At 48.0% G+C, this 9554-nt stretch overlaps 1 protein-coding gene across 1 annotated transcript; it reads left to right on the top strand.

Moving 5' to 3' along the window:
* Positions 1-4576: 4576 nt before the first annotated feature.
* LOC126996036 (filaggrin-2-like) lies at positions 4577-9071 on the top strand. The gene is made up of 2 exons (XM_050856035.1): positions 4577-4617; positions 5115-9071. Exons 1-2 carry the CDS (start codon positions 4603-4605, stop codon positions 7959-7961), a joined length of 2862 nt encoding a protein of 953 aa, XP_050711992.1. The 5' UTR covers positions 4577-4602; the 3' UTR covers positions 7962-9071.
* Positions 9072-9554: the final 483 nt, after the last annotated feature.

Raw genomic sequence — 9554 nt, 5'->3', positions numbered from 1 at the left:
CCTTCCTCCTCCTACATTAATTTTACTCTCCTCCACTTCTCCATTTTCTCTTCCTCTCTCATTTAGTTTCCTCTCCTCTTCCTCCTCCTCCTCTTATAGCTTTCTTCAACCCCTTATACAACTCCCTCCTCCCTCATTTCTCATTCCATTCACTCTTCCTCTTCCTACGCTTCTTCACTTCTCCCTCACTTATTAGTCCACTTTTCACTTCTCTTTCCTCCTTTTTTTTTCCTCCTTCTCTTTCCTTTCCGGCTCTTAGAAAGTTCCCTTCACCCACTGCCCCGTTTTCCGTTTCCTCTCCCTTCCTCATTCCTTTCACTCTCCTTCCTTCTTCTTCCTTCCTCCTCCTCCTCCTCCTCGTATACTCAACCTCGCCACTGCACAAGAATGGTCCATCCCTCCCTTCCTTCCTCCTCCTCCTCTTCGTATACTCAACCTCACCACTGCACAAGAATGGTCCATCCCTCCTTCCTTCCCTCCTTTCCCGCACCCTTCCTTGCAGCCCTCACCTCTCCAGCCGCTCCCCGCCATCCCTCTCCATCGCTGCCCTCTTTTTTCGAACTTTATAACACTTTTTAACACGATGCAGATTTTTGTTTACTTTTTGACGCACTTTTTAACACGATGCAGATTTTTATTTACTTTTTGACGCACTTTTTAACACGATGCAGATTTTTACTTACTCTTTGACGCACTTTTGACGCACTTTTCAACTCACTTTTACGTACTTTTTTCGCACCTATACACACATTTTTTTTTTAACATTTTTTCACGCACTTTTTTTTCAGTTTTCTACGCACTTTTTACGTAATTTTTACCGCACTTTTACGCACTTTTTGACTTTTTTGGCGCATTTTTTTACGTACTTTCTTACGCACTTTCATACCCACATTTTAACGCACTCTTTGACCCCCTCCCTTCTCCTCCTCGTCCTCCTCCTTCTCCTCGCATACTCAACTTCACTACTTCACAAGACTGACCCATCCCTCCCTTTCTCCCATCCCTCCCTTTCTCCCATACATCCCTTCCTCCCATCCCTCCCTTTCTCCCATCCCTCCCTTTCTCCCATCCCTCCCTTTCTCCCATCCCTCCCTTCCTCCCATCCCTCCCTTTCTCCCTTCCTTCCACCCTCCACCCTTCGTCCGTTCCCACGCCCTCTTCACAATCGCGGTCTCAAGGGAACTTTCGTGCGACGCCGTTTTCGGGTTCCTGTTTTTTACTCTTGGTTTTGAATTGTAATTGTTGCCGTTATTTGCGTCATTTGGTGTGGCGCTCAAGGGGAGACGTGGTGGTGGACGCGTGTTTGTTTGTTTGTTTTGTTATGTTTTTTCCTTGTTTCTTTTCATTCTCGTGGTGGGGTTTTTGTGTGTATGTACGTGTGTGTGTGTGTGTGTGTGTATCTTAAAAAAATACAATAACACACACACACACACACACACACACACACACACACACACGCGCACACACACACACACAACTCCCCCATCCCCCCATTACAACGGGACAAACTATTACACAGCTAAAAGGAAACAAAAATGTATAAAGAATGTAAACGCAGAGTGAAGACAGACAGACAGACAGACGCCCTCCCCTTGGTAGAGAATGGCGCGTGGGATGATGCAGATGATGACGATGATGGTGATTCGCTATTCAACCCGGCGTGAGCGTGACGAAGTACAGGTGAAGCTTAATTGAATCACGGTATCAAGGTGGAACAGGTATAGGTGCATCTCTCTCTCTCTCTCTCTCTCTCTCTCTCTCTCTCTCTCTCTCTCTCTCCACTTCAGTTGTATCAATGCTTAAAAAATCTTCCGGGAATTCTTTCTTAACAAGTTTATGTTCTTTTCTTCTCTTCCTTTGTCTTCCCCGCGTTCCTCTCTCTTTCTTTCTCTTGTGGTCTTTTTTGTTTGTCATATTTGGGTGCTTCCTTTTTTATGTTCTTGGTTTCGCTTTTTTCCTCCGGCCTCCACTTGAAACAAAATTCGTGTAACTGTTACGCGTCTCAGCCTTGGACGGCGAGGGTTTATGTACACGTTGGCTTGAGTTCGGGAGAGTGTTCGATCCTGCATGTTTTTAGTTAGTTAGTTAGTTAATAAGCTAGTTGGGTGGTTAGTCAGACAGTTGTTAGGTTATTTTTATCAATACAAGTAAGTAAGTAAGTAAGTAAATAAGTAAGTAAGTATGTTAGTTAGGATGTAAGTAAGTAGCTAAGTAAGTAAATTAGTTAGTTAGTTAGTTAGTTGGTTGGTAAGTAAGTAAGTAAGTAAGTAAGTAAGTAAGTAAGTAAGTAACTAAATAAGTAAGTTAGTTAAGAAGTAAGTAAGTACCTAAGAAAGTAAGTAAGTTAGTTAGTTAGTAAGTAAGTAAGTAAGTAAGTAAGTAAGCTAGTTAGCAAGTAAGTAAGTAAGTAAGTAAGTAGGTTAGTTAGTTTCTTAGTTAGTTAGTTAGTTAGTCAGTCAGTAAGTAAGTAAGTAAGTAAGTAAGTAAGTAAGTTAGTTAGTTAGTTAGTTAGTTAGTTAGTTAGTTAGTAAGTAAGTAAGTAGGTAAGTAAGTAAGTTAGTAAGTAAGTAATTATAGTTAGTAAGTAAGTAAGTAAGTAAGTAAGTAAGTAAGTAAGTTAGTTAGTTAGTTAGTTAGCTAGTTACTTAGTAAGTAAATAAGTAAGTAAGTAAGTAAGTAAGTAAGTTAATTAGTTAGTTAGTAAGTAAGTAAATAAGTAAGTAAGTAAGTAAGTAAGTAAGTAAGTTAGTTAGTTAGTTAGTAAATAAGTAAGTAACTAAGCAAGTAAGTGAGTGAGTTAGTTAGTTTGTTAGCTAGTTTGTAAGTTAGTTAGTATGTGATTAAGTTAGTTAGTTAATTAATTGGTTAGTTAGTTGATTAGTTATTAAGTGAGTCAGTTACTCTGACAGCAGTCAGTTATGTTATTCAGTTAATCAGTTAGTTAGTTTGCTTGTAAATCAATTTATTAGTTAATCTGTTAGTCAGTCATTTAATTAGTTAGTAAGTTCGTTTGTTAGTTAGCAATGAGTGAGTGAGTGAGTGAGTGAGTGAGTGAGTGAGTGAGTGAGTGAGTGAGTGAGTTAGGGAGAGTGCATTGCTCAGACTAAAGCGGTAGCATCACGTTATTTGGTCAGCTTGTATTTCTTTTTCCTTTCCAGCCGTGTAGCCTGTCAGTCCTGCCGGCTAAGAAGGCCCCTCGTTCCACTCCATCCCCGCCGGTAAGTGTTCACGCCCCTCCAGACTCTGCAGGGAGGAATCTTAACATCAAGGCCAGAAAAGACTCCCTCGTTTTCCTGTCCTCCTCCTCCTCCTTCTGCTCTTTATCTTGTCCCTATTCATCACCATCATCATCATCGTCATCATCATCATCATCATCATCGTCATCATCATAAGCATCAGCAGCATCAGCATCATCTTTATCATTAGCATTTGCATCTTTTTCTTCGTCTATTTTAAAGAAGAGGAGAAGGAGGAGGAGGAGGCATGATTCCATGTTTCCTCCTCCTCCTCCTTCTCTTTCTATATTTTTTCTCCTCTTTTTGATCTTTTCGTCACTATACTTATGACAATGTGTGTGTGTGTGTGTGTGTGTGTGTGTGTGTGTGTGTGTGTGTGTGTGTGTGTGTGTGTGTGTGTGTGTGTGTGTGTGTGTGTGCCGGGTATCATCACCACACCCTATCGTCCTCCATGACAGCCTTTCCCCCATCAATACTAATCTCTACACTTAAAATCTTTCCTCCTCCTCCTCCTCTCCTTCACTAAAAACGCGCCTCCACTCTTCCGCTTCCTCCCCTTCCATCACCTCTGCCATCACCCACCTCCACCTCTCCCTCTCCGCCACGCCCCCGACGTGATTCCGGGCACCTACACGCACTACGGAAGCACATGTAACCTGGTATGACGCAATAGTTACCTGGGGAAAGGTGTCACAGTCTGATTCTGGCACACACCTGAGCTTCAAAGGTGTGTTCCATCATAATTAGAAGAAGTGACGAGGTGTGCTGAGGTGAGGTGAGGTGAGGGGGGCTTGTGAGTTGCGTGTATGTAGGTGAATAAATGAGTTTGTTAGTTCGTTGGTTGGTTGGTTGATTAGTTAGTTAGTCAGTCAGTCAGTCAGTCAGTCAGTGAGTAAGTAAGTAAGTAAGTAAGTAAGTAAATAAGTTAGTTAGTTAGTTAGTTAGTTAGTTAGTTAGTTAGTTAGTTAGTCAGTCAGTCAGTCAGTCAGTTAGTCAGTCAGTTAGTTAATTAGTTAGTTAGTTAGTTAGTTAGTTAGTTAGTTAGTTAGTCAGTAAGTAAGTAAGTTAGTTAGTTAGTTAGTTAGTTAGTTAGTTAGTTAGTTAGTTAGTTAGTTAGTTAGTTAGTTAGTCAGTAAGTAAGTTAGTTAGTTAGTTAGTTAGTTAGTTAGTGTGTGTGTGTGTGTGTGTGTGTGTGTGTGTGTGTGTGTGTTTTCCGAAGCGACAGAGACGACCCTTTTCACCCCCTTCACCCCCTCCCGAGGTCAGCGGTGGGCGTGGTCGTTCCTCAGGGTCGCGTGACGCCCTTCGTATATAAGCCGCTGGAGGGTAGGCGAGGCGCTCACTCCCTCCAGCGGCGTCCCTCAGGATGTGGTGTAGAACCGTGAGTGTTTGGAACGGTTGATATTCTCTCTCCCCCACACCCCTCCCTCCCCCTGCCCCCTTCAACTCTTTCCTTCTCCCCTGTTTCCCTTCCTTTACAGTGGCTGGTGTGAGGTTGTCAGTTTTCTTCTTTAAAGTCGTGAAAGCATATTGTCCCTTGAAGTCCCGTCTGGAAACTTATGTGCTCTCAGTAGTTGAGTAAATGAATGAATAAGTGATCTAAGCCTCAGCAGAGTCGGTGAAAGTAACGTGTGCTAAAAAAATATCTGTTCCAAAAAAACCGCGAGAATTCTGGTGTGATGATAAATCTAAAAAAAAAAAAAAAAAAAAAAAAAAAAAAAAAAAAAAAAAAATTGTTGCTATTACAACAACCGTGCAATTTGATGAGGTTCGCATTTCTTCAACAACCATTGTCTGCCTGCGAGAGTGCAAGTGTTGCAGGTAAGGTGGCGTGACGCACCACACACCTTCCGTCATAACCCCCAACCCTACTTACAGGTGTTGCTGCTGTGTGCGTGTGCGGGGGCGTGGGCGCAGACGACCCGGCCACGCGACGACGACCAAGGAACTACCACCGTCGTTCCGATCCTGCGACACATCAACAAACTCAACGGCGACGGCTCCTACACGTACGGCTTCGAGGCTGCCGATGGAACGTTCAAGGTGGAGACGCGAGACAGTGACGGGAACGTGAAGGGCAAGTTTGGCTACACGGACCAGGCCGGGAAGGTCAAGGTGGTGGAGTACGCGGCGGGCAACGGCACTGGGTTCGAGGCGCAGCACGACCTGATCTCCGCCGAGGCCACGCCGCCGTCCCTCGACACCACGCTGCTCTCAGGGCCGTCCAGACCCCGAAGGCCGGTCAAGAGGGTTAAGCGCCCAAGAAGAATAAGTGCGGAGGCTCAGCACGGGACTCCAACCTCCCCGTCTCCTCTCCCTCCTCCTCCTACTCATTCCTCAGACCTCCTCCAGCCATTCCCGCATATCAATAATCGTGGTCATCCTTCGCCTGCCCCTCAGTCTCATGTTGACCCCCAGTCCCATGTTGACCCCCAGTCCCATGGTAACCTCCAGTCCCACAATAGCTTTGTCCCACACTTCGATTCCCAGCCCCAGCCCCACGACGGGTTCGCCCCACAATTCGACTCCCAGCCCCAGCCCACATTTGGAGAAGACAAGTTCCCGAAGCAATTCCCTGATGACCAGCAACGCCCTACCTCCTTCAGCTCCCGGTTCCGCCCTCAGCTCCCTGACTCCGAGCCCCGACCAGTGTTCAGGCCCCAGTTTCCCTCTCACCCGGACAATACCCAGCCCCAGGCACCACCCCAAGGCGACTTCAGGCCCCAGTTCCTTCCAGAGACTGAGCCACAGACATTCAGACCTCGCTTCCCCACCCGACGTCCAGAGGAAGATCCCCAGTCAGCCTTCACACCCAGGTTCCCCACACGGCCAACATTCAGACCCCAGTCCCCTTCCCCACAGTTCCCGGTCCTCCCTAAGCCCCAGATCCCCACCACAGAGCCCCATCAGTTTTTGAGGAGAAAGACGGACAAGGAGCAGGAGCAGGACGGGAAGGCAGGCCCACAGCAGTTATTCGGCAGGCCACAGTTCCCCACCACCCCCTTCCCCCAATTCGGGACTCGTTTCCCCCAGGCAGGCGAAGGGCAGAGTGGCCACCCCACACCACCCCAGTCCTTCCCTAGGTCTCCTCAGTTCACCAGGCGGCGTCCCGGTAGCGGTGGCGTGAGAGACAGTTCAGGGTTCCCAGGAGATAAGGATGACGAGAGCCTCGTGGACACAGCAAAGGTGGAGGACGAGAAGACCAACAACCCCTTCTCACCCTCACCGCCCCCGCCTCCCGGTGTTCTGCCAGCAGGTACTTTCCCCTTCTCCCCATCCCGACGCCCCTTCAGACCCCAGCCCGTAAGTCCCAAGCCCACAAAGGTGCCAGGGGTTCCCAGGCCCCAGCAGTTGTCCCCCGGCTTCCCCCAGCAGCCACAGTTCGGTGCTCAGACTCCCCAGTTCGGTGCACAACAGCCCACTCAGTTTGGGCAGCCTAAGCCACTGTTTGGTCAGGGAACGGGACAGTTTGGCCAAGGGACATCCCAGTTCGACCAGGGGGTCCCCCAGTTTGGCCTAGGAGCGTCCCAGTTCGGCCAAGGATCTCCACAGTTTGGCCAGGGAGTGCCGCAGTTCGGTCAAGGAGCGTCCCAATTTGGTCAAGGAATACCGCAATTTGGCCAAGGGGCATCCCAGTTTGGGCAAGGAGCATCCCCGTTCGGCCAAGGATCCCATCAGTTTAGCCAAGGAACACCTCAGTTCGGACAAGTAGCACCCCAGTTCGGGCAAGGAGCACACCAATTCGGTCAAGGAGCACCCCAGTTTGGCCAAGGAGCACACCAATTCGGTCAAAGAGCACCCCAGTTCGGCCAAGGAGCACCCCAATTCGGTCACGGAGCACCCCAATTCGGTCAAGGAGCACCCCAGTTCGGCCAAGGAACACCCCAGTTCGGCCAAGGAGCACCCAAGTTCGGCCAAGGAGCACCTCACTTAGGTCAAGAAGCTTCTAAATTCGACCAGGATTCATCGAAGCTGGGCGAGGAAGCGACACAGTTTGACAGACGGCCGCAGTTCACCAGAGGCACGTCCGTGTTTGTGCGAGACCCGTCTCAGTTCGAAAAGGATTCCCCGAAGTTTGGTCAGGACACCTCAAGTGGCCAAGGAACGTCACGATTTGGACGGCCACGAGTTCGCCCTCAGTTTGACCAGAGGAGGCCACAGTTTGACCAGGGTGCGTCGCAGTTTGGCCAGAAAACTCCCCAGAAGAAGCCGCTGTTTGGTAAGGATCCAGACGAAGAGAAGGACGAGCCTCATAGTGGACAGCCCCAGCCAGCGTTTGGACAGCAGCCATTCTTTGGACAGCAGCCTGTCTTTGGACAGCAGCCGACGTTCGGACAACAACCGACATTTGCGCCCCAACAGCCTGTCTTCTTGGCCCAGCCACAATTCTTGGGGCAGCCGCTGGGACAGAGCTTCGGCATCGCCACGCCTCAGCAACTGACGCCACAGCAGATCAAGCAGCTTCAGCAGCAGGGCGGCTTCCAACCACAGTTTGTGCCTCAGCAGCAGGGTAGCTTCCAGCCACAGTTTGTGCCTCAGCAGCAGGGCTTCCCCGTGCAGGCCTTCCAGGCCTCGCCTCAGCAGTTCACGCCCCATCAGCGGTTTGGAGTCCCCCAGGCAGCAGGGGTGCAGCCCTTCCGCGGCTCTCAGTCCTTGCTCAGCCCCGCCCAGTCGTCCGTTTCCGCCACCTCCGCCGCCAAGGATGCGGACGAAAAGGAAACTTAGAGTCCTTCAGGATACGCACGTGCACTCACCGTTAAGTCAGCCGAGCAGTGATTCTCGTCAACAGTGAAGGATCGTTGTTGTTGCAGTTGTAGGACTCTTGATCCCATTGTGAGGGAGTGTAAAGGTTCGGACCGGTGAACACAGATGGCCAACAAGTTCAAGGGAAAATGCATGCTAGATGGTCCTTTTAGCCCCAGATCCCCGAAGGGCTGGCCGTGGGTGTTAGGGTCTCTCCTGATCGTGATAAGTGAAAGGTTTGACTGACAACATTTTTGAAGGAATGGAATATTTTTTTTTTAATAGAAAACTGCTGTTACTAAATCTTGCACTGACAACAATTCTAGAGATGTCCTTGGGAGGGGGCGGCAAGGACGGCATTAGGGAGGGGAGGTGTGTTCTGTATTTATAGTTTCACCTACGCTGTGATCGATATTGTTTTCATTTACATGTCTAATGCCGAGGAAGCCTTGCCCCACCCTTTGAAAGAAATATCCTACCGGCATCCCTTGCGTACTCAACCCCTCACTTCAACACAACACACTCCTTTTTTTCCACGATATCCGATAACATTATTAATATCTCAACATACTGCACATTCCTCAGCTTTTAATACATCAACGAGCGGTCACATTATTTACTATCATACCAAGCGAGTCGAGAAGTTGAACCGACGCCAAACTCTCCTTTCCCTGCCGCCACTCTTTTTAGGACAGTGTATATAAACAAATTCCTCTCCGTGCTAACACACACACACACACACACACACACACACAATTTGGGGCATGTCACAGTTACCTTCTTCCCAGCACTGAGGAAACGAACCAGGACGAAGAAGTTTAATAATATTTTAATACGACCATGAAAAAAAAAAAAACCACCGTGAGACAAAAGACTGAAAATAAATGATGATGATGATGATGATGTTGATGCTTCCACGCCCGACTTCTTCTATTTATTAAACGTCATGTTGTTGTGTACCTCGAAATTATATTATCTTTTATTATTATTGCATTTTCCTTTTTATTTCGTTTTTTTTTTATTGTTTCCACTTCACGCTTGTACATAGCCAGTGTTGCGACAAGTCTGATCTATAATAAATCATTTTATTCCCGCGCTGCGTTTTGTTTTGTCATGATTCTTTCCCTCCCCTCTCTGGTTATTGGTGGAAACAGATGTGAAGGTGTTCTCTCTCTCTCTCTCTCTCTCTCTCTCTCTCTCACACACACACACACACACACACACACTTTTCCTTTCCCGGTTCCTCCTTGACAGTGGATTTCAGTTGACTATTTGAATGACTGACTGATTGAATGACTGCATGGCTATCTGGCTGCCTGGTTACCTAACTATATGGCTTCCTGTCAACCTGTCTGTCTATCTATCTGTCTGTCTGTGTGTCTGTCTGTCTGTCTGCCTGCTTGGTAAACGAGCGTGAAGCTTATTTCTGACTTCCTGGGTGACTCAACCAACCGCCGCCAGGTGACTCAAGAGTCAAGACTTCCCCATCCTGTACAAGACGGGAAAAGCAGTGACGAGGTGTGGCAGGAGAGGAGGGCTGCTTGAGTGCCTATTGTCTATATTCTCAAACGTGTC

Source organism: Eriocheir sinensis, chromosome 9, assembly GCF_024679095.1.
Source record: "Eriocheir sinensis breed Jianghai 21 chromosome 9, ASM2467909v1, whole genome shotgun sequence".
NCBI classification, from domain to species: Eukaryota; Metazoa; Arthropoda; class Malacostraca; order Decapoda; family Varunidae; genus Eriocheir; species Eriocheir sinensis.
This window is presented reverse-complemented; position numbering and strand designations above follow the sequence as displayed.